At 37.8% G+C, this 22,767-nt stretch overlaps 1 protein-coding gene across 3 annotated transcripts in view; it reads right to left on the reverse strand.

Moving 5' to 3' along the window:
* SPTLC3 (serine palmitoyltransferase long chain base subunit 3) overlaps window positions 1–22,767 on the reverse strand; it is a 90,520-nt gene that overhangs the window by 40,780 nt on the left and 26,973 nt on the right. For 2 of the 3 annotated variants that reach the window (XM_069787563.1, XM_069787562.1), the window contains 3 exons: window positions 11,912–12,103; window positions 10,295–10,449; window positions 9,221–9,369 (listed from right to left, as the gene is read on the reverse strand). In XM_069787563.1, coding sequence (XP_069643664.1) covers window positions 9,221–9,369; window positions 10,295–10,449; window positions 11,912–12,103 — 496 coding nt within the window. The remainder of the gene's footprint in view (window positions 1–9,220; window positions 9,370–10,294; window positions 10,450–11,911; window positions 12,104–22,767) is intronic. The other variant, XM_069787564.1, reaches the window with a different exon arrangement.

Below are 22,767 nucleotides of genomic sequence, written 5' to 3' on the forward strand. Positions count from 1 at the left end.
TCAATATTTTTTGCATTTTGGGCCCAGTTAGTCTTCAAGCTGGCTACAGCAATCATTAACAACTGAGGGTTCCAGCATGGCCAGCTGCTCTAGTGTTCCTTACAGATGTTATTTTGTCACTTGAGGGCTATTGGCAAGCAAACAGAACATGAAGTCTGAAATGGAAGCTTGAAGCCAACCACGCTATACTCACAGCTTGAATTAGAAGGGGCATTTGTGAAATTTGACCTAAGAATTTGTGAAAGCATAAGAAACAAGCAGTGTGTGCTTTGCAAGGCAGGCATTTTAAGGCATGAGAAAATTGTCCCTAACTCTTGCAGGGGTAAATCTGATACTACTGGGGTGGAATTAAATTGCTTTTTGGGGTTGCATCATATGTTTTCAGTTTTTACAAACAAGAGAAGCCTGACTCACTGCAGGTTATTCTGTTCAAGCATCTATTAGATGAACCAGAAAGGAACAGCACATTTTTGACCTATTTTTATTGATTTTGTGATGGTGAAGAATGAGACATTCTGAAAGTGACCGATTCCTACTTATTATTTACTAATCCTAACAGTGAATGCAGATTATATTGTATATCGTTATTGCCTACAAATCCTGGAATACAAATTGGAATCAGTGGGTTTTGGTTTGCAAAACCAAAACCTGAATGACAAGGATTTTCAAAATGAGCCCTAGTTTTGAATTATTTTAATTATAATGGCAATATTGTAAGTGGTAAAAGAGGTGTGGTGGAAGCAATACAATACACATCAGTACTGACAGTGGGAGGTTTGTGACAGTGATATACATTGAGTAGAGCTGATAAAACATATCAGCTTGCATTTTCCCAGGTTTAAAGCAAAAGGGGTATTTATTTAATAAATTATGCAATTATTTAATCATATCAGAAGATTTCTCCAGTATGAGTCATTCCTTGGACATCAGATAAACTGCACCAATTATATCACGTCTCTCCACAGGAGGAAACAAGGGGTCAGATATGCTCTGCTGGAATGACGCTTGTCCACTAGTCATCCCAGCTGGTCACAGCAACCACCCCAACAAGCATAAAAAGAACTACCAGATAGATGCAAATTTGATCCAAAGGAACTTCCACTGGCACAAGCCGCTACATTTCGAGCTACGTAAGAAAGGCAGTAATTACACTGGTCTTCATTAAATACAACCTAAGGAGTATCGAGTCAGGTTATCATGGCCCTTAAAATGTCTTGTATTGTGCTGGATTCAGACCAGCATCATGATCTGGTGAATGAAAAGTGATATACTAGGTATATTTTTATTAATACACTGTATACACAGATACCTTCTATACTTGCCCTATACATAGACATTAGATTTTTTCCCCATAGTCTACTTGCTCTGATTTTTATGCTGGCTACAGCTTGGTTTGACCTGAGAAATGAGGATACAACTAAATAATGTATGCCATCTTACCAGGAAAAATTAAGACAAAAGGGAAAAGAGAAAGCTACCTGCATCTTTAAGAGACAAAATGGAATACTTTCTTTTGAAAGTTATTCCTTCCTGCTGAACAGTTGTATGCAATAGAGTACAGCAGGTGTTATTGTGTTTCAAGATTACATAGGTGTTATGGAAAGTAAAATCAAAGATCTTGTCAAAATTGGACTTTCACAATGTTAGCCACTTCCACAGATTCCTACACTTTTCAAAGCAAATCTGCCCCTTTTCAAAATCTGATGACCCAGGTCTCCATTAACTTGCTGCTGCAGTCTGGGGACAGGGAACATGAAGTACACCGTATTTTGGCAGGCTTTCATAGGCTTATGATGCTCTTGGGTTGAAAGTCACTGTCAGTCTACTAGACAGATAAAGCTTGAAAATGCACTTCCCGTGATCCACACAGCTCATTATTTAGCTTTGACACTTTCAGCTTGAACAAGGTGGTTTATGTCACTGGTTAGTCTGCCCAATACAGTCTTTCAGGTTCTTACATGCTAATGACATGTACTGGTTAAACTGCCAACACTGGCAACAGTATCCTTTAATAGAATTTTTTGTTTGGAATTCTGAGACCCAAAGAAAACAGGAAAATACCTGCTCTCTTCAAGTTAAGAAAAACCTGGAGGAATAAACTGATATAAGCAACAAGTCAATGAAAGAAAAAAGATTCCCATAAAAGCCACTTCCACATATGAGCAGCAACTGGGAATCCTATGGATCACTGATGTGACTCACCAAGGTGAATAAGAACCATTACGCTCTGAAAATGATGGTTTGTCAGAGGTATTGTTAGGAGGGTGGGGAACAGAACAAACCACCTAAACTTCCCTGCCACATTTGAAACTTAAGGTCACAAACTCACTCTGGTAAGATATTTGTCAGAGATGAAAAAAAAATCTTACTGAAACACATACACACTTTTACAAAAGCAAGATTGGACGAGTTATTACTAGAAGGATGAAGAAACAGAAGATAGAAAGTGTATTATTTATTTATACCATTCTACAAGAGTGGATGATGTAGATGGTCTCACTGTCCTACAGAGCCCACTGCAAGAGCAAAGCCTAAACTTGTAGAATGATACATATTGACAAGAGAGAGGGAGAGAAGGACACAGTAATGTTACGGAGTTGCGTGGTTTAACACTGCATGTGCATAGAAGAGCCCCAAAAGAAGTGGGTTTTGAGGAAGCATTTGAAAGAAAGGAAATGCTCAAGCTTTATTAATGTTGCAACTAGCAGATAGGGCTTTCATATCACAAATATGCTGTGGGTGTCATAGATATAATGATGTACCTGTGTAATTCACTGATTCTCAGAAAAGAGCAGATCCATTTTAACAAAGCTTCTGGTTTAATTTAGATCTTCCAGTTTTGTCTCCTTTTCTCCTTTATAAAAACACAAGGCTAAAATTTAGTTTCAGTCCAGCCTCTTCATGCCAAATCCTGGATGGCAGCATCTTAAGTGTCTGAATATTTGTATGTACTTAGATAACATTATATACTGGAGATATATTTAGATTTTAGACAGGTCACACAACCCTTGGTTACTCCTGATGCCTTCAGTTCCACCTGCCAGAAGATGGACTGTTCAAAGCTTAATCATGCATTGCAAAGTATACTTTTGCAATGGTGAAATACCAGGAAAAAGCTTGACCCTTTGATCATAAGTTGGATCAGTTATTTATGAGAGGGTAGGCACAGAAAGGAAAATTATGTTAGTAGGAGATGACAAAGAGGGAAAATTCCTCCCGTGAACTGTTTCCTAATTTATAGCATACCCTATCAGAAAGTAGCCAAGATTATGATATATATATATATCACACACACTAATTCTCATTTATGTGGCTGTATTTCTCCTTAGGCTCCTACTTGGAAACTGTAAATTATGGGAACTTTAATTCTTTATCTCTTTCTCCTAACTGAAAAATGGACCATTTATTTCTCAGTACGGTACTGAGTTTAAAATGAGCCCTGACCCCAATTAAAGTGCTTGAAGTAGTATAAAAGAAAGAACGGTCAAATAATTATTTTTACCTTCTTGAAATGCTTCTAGAAATTCATATTAGGCCTTAAAACCTAACAGAAGTAAGCGAAGGGGTTGGAGCTACTTTTGTAGTTTAAATGTTGGCACAGGTTTTCAGGTTTGCTTTTTAAAAATCAGATCACAATCAAATATAAAAACCTCTCAAACAAACAAAAAGCCCTACAACTGAGTGCAAGCTAGGCGTTAAAAGGTAATCTCCTAACCATGCTCTCCAGAATGAATCACCCTGCAAGTGTTCTATGCAGGCTCCATCTTGTCTCTTGGTCCAAGGCATAATCACAGCAGAAGGATTTCAAAAGGCAGGAAACCTGCTTGGCTGCTTAAGTAGCACTAATGATACATTTGCTCCTGTTACTCACTTATATCATCTCCATAAGGAATAATGGTGAGTTAGATAAATAGAGCATTGGAACTACTAGCTGCTTGTGTGACAGCTCCTTCACTGCCCTGGTGTTAAGTCTGGGAGCATTCAGGGCATGATAATCTGCCTTACCTTAAAAAAAGTGTAACTTTACTGATTTTATTATCATCTGCAATCAGCAAGCAGGCAACAGTGTTAAATAATCATTTGCATATTTCTCCCTTATAATTTTAATTTATGTTGCTTAGACTATAAACATAAGAATGACAGGATGGGCTCAGACAAAAGGCTTGTGAGCCTGCCTCTCAACAGTAGCCAACTCCCGCTCTAGCCATTAAAATACATTGATCTGCATGGGAAAAAAAGGACTTCACATTCAAGTTGTAATTCTTTCACTACATAGAGGGAATACATGCCATTTCAAATTGATTTAGATTCCTATTTGTTAGCACTTTTATTAAGCTAAAAAAATAACAGTTTTGAGAGGAAGATTAAAATAAATAAAACAGAAATAAAACATAGTATGGAGATTTTTTGGGGGTGGTTTACATGAAATTCCCTAGTGTTCAGAATACTCCAGTTACTTGAATAGCTGGTTTCCAGTTACTTAAATCGTTCAACATTTAAGAGTTATTGTCTCAGACCCAACATTGATTCCCAGAAAACAAAACTTCCTGCTTTTTCATGTCCTGATTAGTTTCTTGACTTATAATGAACTAGCCAAAGAAATAAAAAAATTTACTTTTTCTGCACCTGCAGGAGAGACTGCTGCTGACAAAAGCTGTTTTAATTTAAATTACACCCATGGTCAGTTTTGTCAGATATGGTAGGTGCAGATCTCTCTGTATCCTCCCTTGACACCTCACACAGTAAATGCAGCATCTTTTCCTCTGGCTTTAGTAAGTTTAACCTTGCCATTCTCAGATGCGCTCAGAATGCTCTTACCATTCTAGGTGAAAGGTCCTGTCATTCCTTCCAGCCTGTCCCTCTGACCAAGAGGGTCATCGTTCTACATCTCCAGCTGCTCCAAAATTTTCTGAAGGATCTTACTTATGCTTAAATTTTTGCTGCCAAGATATTTCAGGGACTACTTCCATCTCATGTACCACACAGAATTGAAAAGTCTTTCACCTCTAAGCAGACCATGATATCAGTGTTTTTTGCTTTCTGCCTACTGTCTGCAAAAAACCACTTTCACACATTCACCCAAGCTACTGGTCTTAGAGGACATGCCCCAAGCATATGTGCAACTCTTTCTTTTTGATCTCCCTTAATGTCTTTTTAATCTTAGTGTCCTCAAAAACACTGAAAACTGCCAGGTTACTGCTTCATTAGTTCCTTATATGCTACCTCTTATCATAAATAATGCCCAACTTTATAAAAATATGAGTATGTGGACGTTCCTGACTCAGGCTGAATTTGTACGATGATTTGCAGGTCCAGTATTAATGATTGTACAGCAATGGCCACAGGCCTATAAATAATAATAAAAATTAATAGTAAACAACTAATTACATAAAATAACGTTAAACAACTAGTATTAGATGCACTGTGCCAAACAAAAGGTCCTTTTTGCCTATAATCTTTCATCTGACAGTGGTCTTGTATCAATGTCTGGGGAAGAATGAAAGCAGGACAAAAATATATATAGTTGTATCCCAGCTTCTAACTAATTTCAGCATAAGGACATCCTGAATCAGAAAATAGTTTTGGTATTTCTAGTAACTATCAATGATCTCTCCTTTGCATGTGGCCAGTGTCCCCTGGAATGCAAAGGAATGTAAAGTTTTAGCATCTGCTGTCTTCTTTGCAATGAGTTCCTCGGGTGTGCCAGGCTCCAGTATGAAGAGCTGCCTCCTGTATTTAGATGGAAACCTTCTACCAACTTCATACAATGCCCTGTAGATCTTGTAGTAGAAGAGATAATGAACAGCCAACCCTGACCACTCTTTCATGCCACACATGATTTTGAAGATTTCTATAATTTCCCCCTTTAGGCTCTCTTTGAGCCAGATGACAGGCATTTCTGACAGCTGTACACAGTTAGCTTAATAGTTCTTCATCCAGAAGCTGTTTGAGGCCTTTGACGATCCTTGTTGCCCTTCTCTGACACTTTCCAGTTCTGCTAAATGTTTTTGATGAGAACTGTACAGAGTATTCAAGACGACAGCAAACCACAGGTTTATGCAGTAACATACTGAGGTTCTATGGTTGGCTTTCTGTTCACTTCCTAATAATTTCTAGTATTTGATTTGCTTTCTGACAACTGAACAACAAGCTAATACTTTCACAGAACTACCACATATAACCCCAAGATCTTGCTCCTAAGGCATAATAGTTAGCTTGGTCTTAAAAAAAGGAGAATATTTTTATTTGAACTGAAAGTCCCACAAAAGCCTCAGAAATGTGTCTTAAATGACACTGTTATGCTAAGAAAGTGATTTATTATTATTATAATATAAAAAGAGCATGGAATTAAAAATGGAGTGAAAAGCCTTAAATCTTCTTATGGAGGACAAATCCAGGAAGACCAGCCACTGTTTTTATCAGTTTCCTGTGCTTTTGTGCTTAAACAGGAATGGCTGTTCAAGTGGCATGTGCATTATTATTTTTGAGAAAGCATGAACAGGGCTTCACGGTTCTCACTGAAGTTAATTTCTGAACTATGTTTACACACAGTCTTAAGTTACTTTTCTGGGAATGTAGAATAACTGGTTTACATTTAGCAAGGTTTAGCTTCACTGTTTCCTTAATAAAACACAGTTTTGTAAAGATATAAATAATCATGTTAAAACATCCACATTAACTTATTCTGAGAGCAAAATACCTGCAACAACATTCTGATATGACAGCATTTTATACCCACTCCACACTCTGCACAGTTATGAGAGGAGAAGTTTCGGCAGAAGGCCACAAAGGGCAGTTTTACCATCATGTATTCCTTCAAACATCACTCCAATTGATTTTATTTGTTTCTGTGTTTTTCCCCCTCTCTGAAATCTTCTCAAAGTAATGGAATGATCCTTCTCAAAAAGAGAGACCTATCACTGCTTTGAGAGAAATCTTAGTAAAATCCCGAACATGCAGGACACTTACATGCAGATAAGCAGAACAGTACTTTCAAAGTCAATTATCTTGAAATTATAAATATGTTCAAGTGCTTTCTTGGATTAGGACCCCACAGGCAATTTATACCCTTGGCTCCTACAGCTCACTGCATTTTTACTTCAAAGCACTTTAGCTCAGCCACACAATAACAACAAACGTTTTGAAATGTTATCTGCCCAGGAACAAAACATTCTGTTCTATTTTTCTAGGATGAAGATGGCAAATGATAATTAAAAAAGGTAAGAACTTTCATACAGACCCTCCTACCTCTCTCTTGAAAGTATATGTGTATATATACTTAACTTGGATATAATTTTTCAAATCTGCTCAACAGTGAATCAGAATAGAGCTGAAGCAGCACAAGAAGGTAAAGGAAAAAGAAAAGAGGGTATCCACACTACTGATAAGAAGCTATTTTCCTCAGGTCGTTTATACACAGTTCTTGGTGGTAGACAGGCTCTAACAGAGCCAGGGCCAATAAAGTAACTGTTGCTCAGAATTGCTCTGTGGAGCAACCTCTCCTCCACTGACTACACGAGCAAAGGGTCTCTGTTAGCTACCTAGGACAAAATGCTATGACTGCTCATCTACACCATCTAAGCTGTGTCTTAACACTCTGCTTTCCTATTTTAATAAGTCTTGATGTCCAAGCTGCTCTCTGAAATTCACTCCCTAAAAGACTGATACTGGCAAGACTTGTATGATGTTCTTTATTTGTAGCCCATTCTTGCACTGTGAATAGTCTGAATGAAGTTCATGGGACTATTTATTGTGAAAGCAATTCGAATGAATCTAAAACATTGCGCAATCTTTCAAGATAACTTTGAGTACTGCACAGGAGTTCAGACAAAGAGAAAGTCCTAGAAATCTGTATACATTGGCTCTCAAAACAGACTAGATTAAGTTAACCAATAAGATTTTTAATATTTGAAGACTGAACCAATCGTTTCATAAAGGGTTTTTCTGAGAATAAGTCAAAGTCATGCAAGTCCTCCGTATAAAAAATTGCACAAGCAAAAGATAAAGAATGAGGAACACAAGGCATATTCTTTGACATACTGAAAACAACTCAGAATGTTCTCAGACAAAATAGAATCCAAGAGAAAAAGATACAGAGAAATGTTCCTTCAATACCTGAGATGACTAGTAATGGTGACCACTTTCAAGCATGCAATTCAGGTTAAACAATATATTGCAGTCACCAGATGGGTTACCTACAAAAGGAAAGTAGGGTCAATCCGTAAGCCCTCTCTGAGTGGTGTCACTGGTGTATTTATTATTGGCAAATCAAACAATGATGACAAGATAAGAAGCAGATGACAAGGTTTGCATTATATTTTGACTGGAAATGAGACTTTAAATAAAAACCCAAATGAAATACAGAATTTTTTTCCATAAGATTTCTGGAGGAAAAGAGTTTGCTTTGAGAGACACAGAATGAAAATTTTTCAAGTTGCTGGATGAAAAAAAAAGTTTATAAAAGACTTCTTATGCTGGGAAGCCTACCTTTTTTTTTTTTTTTTTTGTCAGCTCCCAAGAAAGATCAAGCCTGAAGAGAAACCTCCCCTTGCATTTCTATGGCCGGAAATTGTTTTCTCTGAAATGCAGGCTGATTGCATGATTAGGAATGCAAGGCTTTGTGTGAAAATATACAATTGAAGGTAACACTACATGCAGCCTACAAACCAAAAAAGCAGATAAATCATAAAGGACATATAAACCAAAAAAGTCAGACGGAGCCTTCCTGAATTAATTCCTTAGAGGCACACTAGAAATTTCTATGTTGTGCCCATTAATGTCTCATAAAACATTACAATATATTCTTAGAACATGGGATAAAAAACAAATAAAGTATGTAAAAGCTCATTTTACTAATCAGAACACTCTGTATGTGGTAATTGATATAAATCTGTGATGCAATTAAATTTGCCCTAGAACAATTCTTGAAGACTCAATGTTTATTTTACTTCTTTTAAAAAATAAGCCTGTTACCTCCATCATTAAAAATCCCAGGCCACTATATGACACATTTGTTTTTGCTTTTCCAAAAATCAGTAACATTTTTCCTTCTAAAAAAATCCTTATGTGATAATGAATAAAACACAGCATCACTTTTAATAGTGAAACAAGTAACTGTTGATGTGACTAAAATTCTCTAAGTATCCAATTCCTTCAAGATATCTGTAAGAAAAAGGATATAGTTACAGAAACTTTGGTGGCCATCTAGCTGTTTACTCACCCATTTCCTGTCTGGTACTGCAGATTCCTGTCCCATATTTTTGTAACTCTATGGTCACAGTTTTCAAAGCATTGACATCTGTTTCTGCAAAGCCGAGGTAGTTATAAGAACCCATATTGATTACATTCTTGATAGTCCTTCCTGTAAACCTATAATTAAAGCAAATTTTAAAGAATAGTGCAACTTTCCCTCAAACCCCAAACAAAAAGAAAAGAAAAAATGCTGAGTTTTCCTATTTGGGAATTTACAACCCTCATGCTTTAATGTCCTAAAAGTTTTTCAAGCCTTTCTGTTTTCCTGACTAAATACTGCATCCTGCTCAGAATGTTTTCCAGATTCCAAGCTGTAGATGGCAATATACTGGTATTAGGTGAAATGGTGCTTTTATGGATGTAAATAAATAAACAAACAAAGCTAAGACTTTATATAGGGAACAACATACAGACACTATTTTTTTTTCAAGCAAATTGTCAATAGCTTCTAGAACATTATGAGTGTTCACACACACACACAGAGAAATTAAACATGAGGAAAATGGTGTGGGAAACACTATGACACATTCTCAATAAGCTAAAATATAGTCAACCTACACATTGTCTATGTGGTGAATTTCCGTATCTATTTAACTCAGTAATGGTTGTGATACACTGAAGTCTTCAAGATGTAAACTGCTTAAAACTCACTGCCAAAGACTCACTGTGTAAGTAAGAAGCCACATTTATGCAATACAAGAAATTATGATTTAAATCCTAACCAAGGGATACAACAAATTTCGTTGCAATATTTTGACTAAAGGTCTGTTATAAATGAAGCGTAAGCAGTCTTTCTTGTGCTGACACAGCCAAACAAAACCCATTTGCGATAGAGTTCAGACCCTTCCGCACTGCATTTCCGAACAATATTCAGAAGAAAGGGTACAGATTATCAGCACAGTACTGATTTCAGAAAAAAATATGCTGATGTATATTAGTCAAGGACCTAGGTATAAGGGGCTAGATGCAACTTTCTGTGCTTTGCAGATGTATCAGGAGTATTCTTATGAGGCTGACAGCTGCTGAGTGTGAGCTGACTCACCTAAATGTCCAGTTGTAATCATCTGTAACGCGTTCCATGAGGTCAAACTGTGGCCCTGGGACACTGCAAATTGGACGATTCCAGTTATCCCGTATTCTCATATAGAGGTTTCTGGTGTAAAAGTTCTCAAAATCTTGATAAAGTGGCACAAAATCCTGGTTTGAAAACATGCACAGGGTTATGTTGCTAGGAAAATGTCTGCTTCTGTACCCAAGTCATTCCCATTAAAAAGGAAAAACTAATTCATTAATAAACAAAGAGCTGTAACAGCCACATGTTCCTATGTCACAAACAACTCCAATCAGCAAATATCTTACTTTAATTCCCTTGAAATACAGTGTTGGCTTTTTTAGGGGGTGTTTTTGTTTTTGTTTTTGGTTTTTTTGTTTGTTTTTTTTTAAAAAGGTCAACAAATTGGCCTAATTCTCCAGTCCAATATTTGGAAAGTTGAAAACGGAAGAACTCATGATTCTTTCACTTGGAGAAATCAAATGCTACAAATTGAGCATTTTGCTATGTGTGGAGCAGATTGTAAAACTAGGATAAACAACTCATTATATTTCATTAAATGCTGGATATGTTAGATTAAAGCTAGTCCAGTCTAATTGATCTAGGCATTATCGGCCTAGACTGGACATGCAAACAGCCAGTAAAGACAACTAGTTTGGTTGACAAATGATTTCTATCTATGGATTTTACTTGGGAATTAAAGTAAAAGAGATGTGTGGAATCTAAACAAAGTTTTATATGAAACAGCAACATAGCCTTATTAGATACTGGATACAATAAACTGATAAAATAACATGGCATGTAGTTACATATGTGGGAGACTGGAGAATTAAATGAACACATAATCCATGGTGGATGGCAAAAAGATTTAACTGGCATGTCTGGAATCAAAATAGCTCAACAAATGGCCAAATCATGAAGTAAATTGAAAAGGATATTCCATTTTCCTCCATTATGCCAGGTGTTATTTTACATGATGGATCAAACTGCACAGAGAAGGAGGAGCAACAAAAAAAGTTAACAAAGTTAGAAGGCAGTTGAGCTTGCTGATGTGCAAGTTTCACTGAGAACTATGTGGGATGAAAAAATTTCTAAGTCAGGACCTGCAAGAATTCAGGCTACATTCACTTTGGGCTGGGGCAATGATTCCTAAGTGCTCTGTGACGAGCAGTTCAGCAAATGTAAGTCAGCAATTACAAAGATGTATCACTATGAAAGACACTTTAAGACAGCCAGATGGGACAAAGAAAAATTTGGGTTTAAGAGATTTGGAGAGATTATATATTTAATAATAACACATTTCTGAGTTTTCTTTTTCTGTGGATTGACCTAATACAGTGAGATTCTATTTTTCTGAGAGTATTCTGACACTCTTAGAACAAGGTGAACACCTCTCTGGGTGAAAATTATGATTTTACATATATACAGGTATGTATTCATACACATGTGTTTAACTGTACTGCAGTGCGTGTCATTCCTCTCATCCCTATGCAATGTTCTTCTCTAAGATGAAAGTTGTCTGCCTTGTTGTTTTGGTAGGTTATTGTACATAACTTGCAAGCAGGGGAAAATGCAGCTGTGGATACATAATGTCTTTTTCATACATACTTTTTGTTGTTCTCTCTCTGCAGCAACGTTACGTTTTTCTAGTCCCCAGGCTCTCATAAAATCTCGCAGGTAGCCAAATATTGTTCCCACTCCAAAACCCAGGAAAGTAAGAACAGCAACATACATTGGTGCCTGTTCAAAGTGCTCAGTAATTGTTTTTTTGTGGAGAGTTCCATTTGATACGCCATTCTTCTGAAAATATAGAAGAGAAACTTGTGATTAATACATTTCATCTCATCAAAGCTTAGATGTTAGACCTCTAGGCAAATCTTTTTCTCTAACACACCAGAAATTAGGAAAGACATTTAGACCTCACACTGTCAGCTGATGCAACCTATACCTGAAGAGGAGGACTTTTAACACTGCAGTTGTTACTGATCACTACAAGTATCTTCCATTTTCTCTCCTCTCCACCAATGTCCTTAATAGCAGGTGTCTTCAACACCACTCCCTTGTCTATTTTGAAACATGAAACTTATGAAAGATTGGCAACATATTATTGTGTAATTGGACAATTATTTCAAAGGTGATTAAATGGAAACCACAATACTCTGTTCTTGTGAGACAGAGCTATAAAAAGGGAAGGGCAGCATTAAAAACTCACCTACTCTGTGCCTGACTCTGCTTCTAGAAGTCTTGTGTAACCCATTGCAGCAACTAACCTATATACAACAAATCCTGTCTAAAATAGGGCACCTTTAGTATGTTGCTCTTCAGCTCTGAGGAAGTATCCAAAACAGCTATGATCCCAGACTTCTATTTCTGTTCTGATTTCACAAATGCTTTTAGTCATATCTTCAGTGACCTCTTCCATACTTCTAAGGCTACTTAAAAAAAAAAAAAAAAAAAGGAGAGAAGAGATACACAGACACCCTCCTTGTTGGAATTAGTGACCCTATTGTGAGCAGCTTCTCGAAACTTACAACCATGTGTGGACAAAATATTTTGTCTTGAAAATATTCTAAAATTTCCATTTTCAAATTAAAGCAGCTAAGTTTTTCAGTTGCAATCTTCTCAAATCACCTTATATTCAGTAGGGTTATCAGATTATTCTTTGGAAGAGAGGCAAATCCCTTCTGCAAAATATCATGACATTTACAGTTACTGCCTAGTAACAGCCAACCTGCCAATTAAAAATAACAAAATTTAATCCAGAAAAAATAGTGCTCTCCTTAAAAAAAAAAAAAAGACACAAGACATACATTTTTGAGCATATTATAAAGCAAGACTACCATATGAAGAAGTACCAGTAATACATTGCTGCCTGTGGGGTGGATGAACTAAAAAAGGTAGATTATCTATTTATGTAATGCAGCAAGCTGAAATAGAATAATCATATTAAGAACAACTGCAAATTCACCGTACTTGTCAAACCTAGAGCATTATTGATCTTCATACTGCTTTACTTGTCAGACCTAGAGTATTATTGATCTTCATACTGCTTTAAAATGCCTTTATCCTCAAAAGATATTGATCTCAGTAGTAACTTGCTGTCCTATCCTGGATTCACAAAGTTTTCTTGGGAGAGAGAGGAAAAAAAAAAAAAAAAAAAAAAAGGCGTTGGGCACAAGATAGAATATAAAGATTTTGAAGGAAACCCAAAAAGGAAAAAATTGCTGGTAGGGCTGAACAGAAACAGATTTAGACTTTGGAAAGACTTACTGCCCTGCAAGGGAGAAGGAATGCAGGGCTGGCTCTTACCATGTGAGCGTAGACCTTTGAAGCAATGCTACACATGCATTCCTACCTCAAGCTAATTGGTCTTTTAGGGCAACCTATTTACCATGAAAAACATTTTATGAGGATGAGTTAAATACATGGCCAAGTCATATTTCACATGAGCCACAAGAGCTGTGTGCACACAGTGACAAGATAAAGTATTTATTTCATTAAGAATTAAGCTCAGTCATATTACCTGACCTTTGCCATGGGCTAAGAGCATACTTATGGTCACCTATGGCAATTCAGTTGACATCGTAGCTTGTCAAGCTGTGATGGATGTGACAATGCATCTGAGCCCGGAGGAGAGAATTAGCATGATGATTCTCTTTATCAATTTTATTAAGAAACACTTTGTTGTTATATATCTTATTGGTAAAGGAAGAGGGAAGCTCATATCAGACTCCTGCATTGCAAAACTCTTCTTCCACAGTAAAACTAGTCTGTTGTGGAACTCTTACTTCAGCTGCTCCTGTTTTATGCAGTCAGTATGACTTATGTATTTAAACATGTAATCACTGTCACCTACTATCCTTAATACAAACAGATTGTAGTAAATGGTGTCAATAGTAGTAAAGTACTAAGAATGCAGAGTCAGATAGTGACCCATATTCTCCAGTCTATGAATGATGAAAATCAAGAGTCTTCAAACAGTGCAAGGTTAGTACAAAGCTGGGAGAAAAAATTCAAGAAAATACAGTGACATCTTGTCTAAAAACTAAAGTGAGGAAAGCAAAGAGCATTTCATCCATCCCTAGCATCCCACAAAAAAGTAGAGAAAGAGCCTCAGTATATAATCCCAACTTCCAGCAACTGGTGGCTTTGAGATCTCATGAGCCTGTGTTATCATATTTAATAGTCATCAAGGGATAACTATGAATTTGTTCATCATTTTTGAACCCACAAATACTGTAGAAATGAATTGTGAATTTTGATAATTGACTTATTTTGTAAAAAAGAGTATTTCCTTTTTTTTATTATAAAATTGCCTGATAATTTCATTTGACAATTTACTTTGACCTCTGTTGTCCAGCTTTCCTACCCAACCAATTACACAACTCATAATTTTCTGTACTTAAATGACTTCTGCCTCTCCATTTGTCTCTTCCCAAGCTGAAGAATCTTAATCTATTTAATTCTAGCCTAGTCTAGTGTCCTTGTCCTTACACAGATTTAAAAAATAAAAAAATCTGTATTTTAATGCTCAACTTTGTCTTCCTTCTGCAAAGTTCAATAATATCTTTTTGAGATGCAGAGGAAGGGAATTAAAATTGCATACAACACTTGAGGGCACAGTATGGATTTATACATCTGCGAATGATGCTTTGTCTTGTTTTCTTTTGGTTTTTAAAGAATTGTTTACATTCTATTTGCCCTCTTGCCACAGTTCACAGTTTCAGAAATATCTCTTATGATTACAATGTATCCCTCCTCAGTTGCAACAAATTCCTAATTTAGAGCACACTGCTATTTGTGCATTCTTAGGATCATTTCCCCCTCCAATTCATTCACTGTTTTTTATTTAGTGACCTGCAATTTTGTCTACTGTTTTATCAGCATTACACACTACCAACGAGAACTTTCTGCAATGCTTGTTGTCCAGAGCTTATTTTTCACTACCCTGAAGAATTTGGTATTGTGAACGCATATTGTCACCTATTTCTCCTCATTCCTTTTTCCACACCATTGGTGAAAATGTGAGAGAGCGCAGGTCCAATAAAAGATCCCTGAGGGACTTCATTTCCTGCATCTCCCTAGTCACCTTTTCAAAAATAGTATCTTATTTGTAACCTCCCCCATTTCTCTGGCAAAAGGGCCAGCTTAAGCAGCAGCCCAGAGTTACTCAGCAATTTTATGTTTGGCTTCCTTTAAAAATCTCAAGTAACTACCCTTCATGATATACTAATCCACATTTTATTGGCTTGTTGTGATGGGTTAACCCTGGCTGGATGCCAGGTGCCCACCAAAGCCATTCTATCACTCCCCCCTCCTCAGCTGGACAGGGGAGAGAAAAAATATAACAAAGAGCTTGCGGGTCAAGATAAGGACAGGAGAGATCATTCACCAATTACCGTCACGGGCAAAACAGACTCTGTTTGGGGAAAATTAACTCAATTTGTTACAAATCAACCAGAGTAAGGTAATGAGAAGTAAAACCAAATCTCAGAACACCTTCCCTCCACCCCTCCTTTCTTCCCGGGCACAACTTCACTCCTGGATTTCTCTACCACCCCCCCCCCCCAGTGGCACAGGGGGACGGGGATGGGGTTTATGGTCATCACATGTTATTTTCTACCGCTTCATCCTCCTCAGGGGGAGGGCTCATCACACTCTTCCCCTGCTCTAGCGTGGGGTCCCACCAACGGGAGACAGTCCTCCACGAACTTCTCCAACGTGGGTCCTTCCCATGGGCTGCAGTTCTTCACGAACTGCTCCAGCATGGGTCCTTTCCATGGTGTGCAGTCCTTCAGGAGCACACTGGTCCAGCGTGGGTCCCCCACAGGGTCACAAGTCCTGCCAGAAAACCTGTTCCATGGGCTCCTCTCTCCACAGATCCGCAGGTCCTGCCAGGAGCCTGCTCCAGCGCGGGCTTCCCACGGGGTCACAGCCTCCTTCGGGAACTCTCCTGCTCCGGCCTGGGGTCCTCCCTGGACTGCAGGTGGATATCTGCTCCACCGTGGACCTCCACGGACTGCAGGGGGACAGCCTGCCTCACCATGGTCTTCACCACGGGCTGCAGGGGAATCTCCTCTCCGGCACCTGGAGCATCACCTCCCCCTCCTTCTTCACTGACCTTGGTGTCCGCAGGGTTGTTTCTCTTACATGTTCTCACTCCTCTCTCCAGCAGCTGTTTCTCTCTGTCCCAACTTTTTTTCCTTCTTAAAAATGTTATCACAGAGGCGTTACCACTATCACTGATTGGCTCGGCCTTGGCTGGCGGCGTGTCCGTCCCAGAGCCGGCTGGCATGGGCTCTCTAGAACACAGGGGAAGCTTCCAGCAGCTTCTTACAGAAGCCACCCCTGTACCCCCCCCCCCCCCCCCCGCTACCAAAACCTTGCCACACAAACCCAATACACTTGTTTTAAAAATTCTGCTGGCATTCCAAATCAAAATAGTTTCTCAGTAGTCTGCCACAGAGTAAGTATACTTGCCAGGCACAAACGCAAGGAATCTGTTAATGCAATGTAAAGACACCCAATGCATAAAGGCTATAGATGAAATTCAAAATGAACGGATGTTTTGTCATGGAGTTTGACAAATCTAAGATTTCATTGACTTCTCAGAAATAAAAAACACAACCAGGACATGCAACTTCTGTGTGTGGAGTCTCTGCTTAGCTTATTAGATCATGCTGTCTTGTACTCTCTTGATACCAAAGGCCACACTGGCAGCTCTGCCTTATACCTCTGTAGCACATAGTTATAGAGAACCTGTGTCAACAGATTTGGCAGCTGCCTTAAACCACAGCTGCAAATTGGTTTCCAGTAAGACACTCACAGCAAGAGAATTCCTGGGCAAGATTTTGATGCCAAGGAAGTCAACAGGAGTGATGCCAATGCAGTAAAGTCAGCTTTGAGTGCAATACCTCCTAAATCCCCATATTCTGTAGTTACCCAAAGTATTTTGAAACTCTCCCCTAATGAAGAATCCCCTCCTAAACACCTTCAGTTTTTAAAATGGAGAAATTAAGACTAATAACAAACGTAACAGTGCTATTAGAATGGGCATCAGTATAAAATACTGAACATAATGGACACACAATCTTAATCAAAATAGCTTGTTCTAATAATAATGTAAACTAATCTCAAAGTCTGTTAAGCACAGTCCTGGTAACACCTTTATAAGGAAAAGTTACCAAACATGATATTTGCATTAGGAAAAAAAAATAAAAGTTAGCTATGGAATATCATGAATAATACTTAAATATTTGTTCATACTACCCTTAAAGAGAGGAGAGAATTTTTCATTGCATTTAGGTCCTGCAGCCTCTGGAATAGTGCTAGTTGGCATGAGCCAGATTTGTATCAAGGGGAGAGCTTAGAATTGAACAGCATAGACATAGTGTCACGGTACTAAACCTGTGTGCTGGCCCTGATTAACTTACTAGCTAAGAGGTAACCACTTACGGTGGCTTAAGTTAGGAGTAAACCTTTGTGAGTTTAGTTGCATCAAGGAAACTAAGACCCGAGAATTCATGTTTTCATGCAAGTCTGTTCTGTAGAGACAACATAAACTCTAAAGAAATCCAGACAACCCAATCTGCTTTTTGAAATCTCTCCTTAATTAAATATTTTTTGAGCTATTATGGCTACTTCCAATACAGTAGCAGTAGCTGCAGACAGCTATATCCTTGAAATAAACCTACTGGGAGAATGATAAAGTCTTTGTCTTTAAATATAAGTTCCCCACTAGGAAAAAAATCTGATCCAGAATTGGATGAAATTTCATTTTACTCTTCCTCAGTTTAAGAATGTTTCTTCTGTTTCTGGATCAGATTTTATCATGTTGTTGCATACAACCTATTAAAAAAGCCATGCAAGTTGACTGAGATATATAAAGCTTCCAAGATAGATATGTATGTGAAAAGAGAGGTGTTGAAAACTGTGAACCAAGTGACAGCCACGTTTGCTCAATATCTGCCAGATTTCAAGATGACACTGAAGTCTTGAGCAAATTAGGACAGTGCATTGCTACAGCTAAAAACTGATGGGTGAACAGACTGATAATCACTGATGCAGTATCTGATTGCTTGCAGATGGTTTGGTTCTAAACAGATGTTTCCTCCTTAACATTAGAAGAAAACATCTGGGACAAGACCCTAAACGTAGGTGATTTTAGATGTCCTAGGATGTGCGAGACAGCCACATGGTGATGACAGGACCTATAGAGGCCCGTACCTGTCTGGAGCAGAAGCTGAAGATGGAGTACTGCAGGGTTCCATTTTAGCTGTGAGAAGGGTATGGTCTGGCTGAATTCCACTCAGAGCTTGCCACTGGATAGTCACAGTCTAAGGTGGCTGATGTGCAATTCTGTCCCCTATGGATCATTGTCACCAGAAGGCTGGGTGTCAAAGAATAAAACTGTAAGTTTCTATGCAAACCTACTAGGTTGACTGCCATAATTATTACATTTTCCCCAAATCACCATACCTAGGCATCCATTAGAGACTGGGGTATTCTTAATAATTGTGTGCAGTCCCCAGGAAAAGAAAAAAGGAAACTGAAATTATGAAAATCAGAAGTTTCCTATAATGACTATACTATTGACACATTGAAATTACTTCACAAATCTCTTCAGTTACTGGCAATGATATCCTTTACTTTAACCATGTGGTTTCTTTTCTGTTACAACACATTTCAGATCTTACAGGCTCAAGTTTCTAAGATGTAAACCAAAAATGGCTACATGGGGAATTCATAGCTTACTGAGCTATACAGACAAGACTTAAATGAAAAATGTTTGTGCAACTTATACGCCTAGAAGGTGCTAAAATGATGGTTGCAGCCTCTTGCAATGTGACAAAGCCACAAGAAGCTATAATCTTTACACAACACAAACTATAAATAGCAACCAAGCCAAAAAACTTTAGTTCTTAGTACTGTGTCTGCAGAATACTTGTTTAGCCTGATTATTGATTTCTGCTGAAGTTTCAAAAAAAATATATACCTGGTAGTAAGGCAATCGATAAGGACTAAGAGTAAAATTTCCAAGACTGTCCAGGAGGTTTAGGAAATATAAGACACCTTCAGAATAATTTAGGAATCCATGTGCTGTTGAACTTGCTGGAGATTTAGAATTTAACAACTCAGGAACTCTGAAGTTTGCTCCCTGTAAACAGTATTAACTGCTGCTTGTTCTGTTCTGCTACTTGAGGTTTGTATGAAGGTCCTTCATACAAAGACCCTTTGTACTGGGTCCTTTCACCATACTTTTCACAAGCACCAGGAAATGGCTTTGGATTTGTTAATCAACTGTCATCTAAATACTGACTAAAAACTTGCAGCCTCTCTGTACAAATAATCATGAAAGCGTACTACAGGCAAATACCAATAAAGGTATGAAAAGACAGGATCTTCACCTTCCAGACTTGCACCATTTTTTGTCAAGCACAAGTAAAACTCCAACTTATTCACCTTATAATAAATTCTTTTAGCATCAAATAATCAAGTCCTGCAATGCCGACTGTGACACTAACAGTATGAAAATACAGAAGTGAATGACAAGCACATTAGACATATACTGTTAAATAGAAAACATTGTTATATAATTTGGAAAACAATACACTTACTATACAATTTTCAGACTAACACTTTACTCTGATGCTAAAATGATACTTTGGAGTGCAACATAGGAGGCTGGAAGGATGCAGAAGACTTACTCATAAATAATGTTCAGGAAGAAAAGAAGTTGGTAAAAGTCTAGAGACAGCAGTGGCAAGAGGTCCAAACTAGAACAAAGATGAAATTAGAATGTGCACATTTCATTGTATTAGTTTTGTAAGTTTTTATGCAGATATTTATATTCATTCAAGAAGTCTCTTAGTCTGGTATGTCAGGGTATGAATTTCTAGCCTGGCACACACTACAAGAAATGTGCATTCTGGCATCAGTGAATGCTTATTTGCAACTATTAAGTAAACTGTCTACTGTGTGCAATTTTTGCAAAACCTATAGATCGGCACATCTTCTTCATAACATTTCATCTGGTATGAATTTAGTCCAGCAAGCAGAACTGCACATTGCAGAACTGTCAAAAGAAAAGCCACATATATCTCTTCACAGCACAGAAGCTTAAAGGCATGCACACAGACTCAGGACAAATGCCAGTAGCAAACCATGAAAATGCAATGTGATGATGGGGACAAAAATCTAAGAAAACACTACTTTGAACTGTAGGTTTCAGAAACTGCAGTATAAACCATAACAGATACTATCCAATACCAACTAACTAAGGCACTTACATCAAACAGCACGTGGGAGATAAAAAAAAAAATTCATAGTAAACTCTTCTCCCAATGGCTTTACATCTGTACATTGCAAGCAATAGCAAGAAACATTAGAAAGAAAAAGGAATATGTATGCCTGATACAGCTACTACTCTGTTCACCATCACTCCCAGAAAATTCAAAATGGACTCAACTCAACATAACTAGGAAGGCATGAGGGCAAAGATGGAGCTTAAGAATTTCAAATTATTAGAGACAAAACAATGAAGTTCACTACCCAGAGAGATACTTACAAACACCAGAAGGTAGTTCCTAACCTTACAGCAACTACAGAGTAGAAAGCCAGGCACACTGAATCAGACAAAAGAACTGGATAAAACGTTACAGCAATCCTGACATAGTTCATGGCGTCAAGTTGCAGCAAGCGTTTGCTATTATTTCCAAAGCTTATAGTAAGCTACAAGATTCACACTGCCTGGCCTCATCAGAATATCTCCTGATCATTCAAATCCTATGGCTTTGGCTTTAAGAATAAACAAACAAAAAAGATGATGATGAAGTGGTATCACTTCAAAGGCTGTCAGTTTCTGCACATCACTGGTAATGATCTAATCCAGGAAATTTCTTCCAGAAGTGATTTAGCATTTAGAAATACGTTCTATAGGTCTCATATACATTTTTGATACGAAACTAATTTTTGTTGGGATCAAGACTGTAACTGAATGGAAGGATACCTGAAATTATCTAACCAGACTGTTAGTGATTTTGCCCAGTGTGGATTCTGAGCTAAAATCTACATGAAGCAATCCACCAATTCAATTTCCCTTGTAGTGACTTTGCAAAGAACACTGGAAAATGTTTTAACTAACATCAAATTGCTCTCCCTGCAAAATTCCCTCGTGAAGAAAACACTATAGGTGAACAGACAGATCTTATGGACTAACTTGCATAACTGAATCATCATTGGATCCCAGAGCTTTTCCCATTATATAGTACAACAACTTCAGACAGGGCCAGGATTTTACACAGGTGACAAATGGAAACAGTTTAATAATGACACACATATCCCCTATCAGAATGGATGTGTCCCTGGACTTTCCTGGATCACGCCAAATACATCACAAGCTTCAATCTTAATGTGTTAAAACTTCAGAAACAGTCTCAGGCCATCACTGGTTCCTGAGACAACAGCACCAGTTTTGATGAAGACTTCTGGAAGGCTTAATATATCAGGTCCCTTGTTAAAGTATCACAAATGTAATTTACAGCGTTCACACTTCCTACCTGAAAGTTGCATATCATTAGAATAATTTGCACATTATTCTAATTATTGTGAGAGTTATGCACAGGTTAAGTTAAACCAGTGTGCCCTCCAAGACATTCCTATTATTGCAAGGAGTAACGTATCATATTTTAGAAAGGTGATGACACAGAAAAACATTGCCAATTTTGTTAATGCAATCAGAGTCTTAGCTGGATTTATGCTATCTCTTCCAAGGTAATGGGCTACTTTTAAATGATATTTAAATACAGATCTCTTGGTATACCACGGACGGAGAGGAAAGAAAGAGATATGAAATACCATAATCAGAAAATTACCAATTTAATGATAGGGAAAGCAGAATTTCTCAAGAACAGCTGAGAAAGAGGCAATCAGGATTTGTGTTGCTAGTTTTACAGGTAGGGGAATTAAAAACTCAGCAGGAAGATGACTATTTGGGTAGACAATGTCCTCCTCTGAGCTAGGACATTTTGAGCTTAAGCATCAAAAAAGAGCCCTAGGGGAAAAACCCCCATTCCGAATAAACTCACTTATTGTATAGCACATAGGATTTTAGGACAGAAGAATTCAAGGAAGATGAGGGAGACAGCCATTCTATAAATGTGCCAATAGTCTCACAGCACATCATGGTGGGAATAAAGTTGAGAAAATGAATAGCTTGACACCTTCAAACACAAAAGAAGCTGTCTTAAGCAAGAAGACAGGAATTCATTTAAACAATAGTTAGGCAGCTTGGCAGCAGTGCCATAATTAATTTCAGATGGGCTATACCCAAGCCAGCATCAGAACTGGCATACACGATCAAATCAGTGCACTGTTGAATTTAACAACATGACAAGGGCTGCAACCCACCTATCCTCAAATTATCTTGCGAGAACCCCAGAAAGTTTACAGAGTAACCTGGATCC

The sequence above is a fragment of the Haliaeetus albicilla genome, chromosome 7 (genome assembly GCF_947461875.1).
Source record: "Haliaeetus albicilla chromosome 7, bHalAlb1.1, whole genome shotgun sequence".
Lineage (NCBI taxonomy): Eukaryota > Metazoa > Chordata > Aves > Accipitriformes > Accipitridae > Haliaeetus > Haliaeetus albicilla.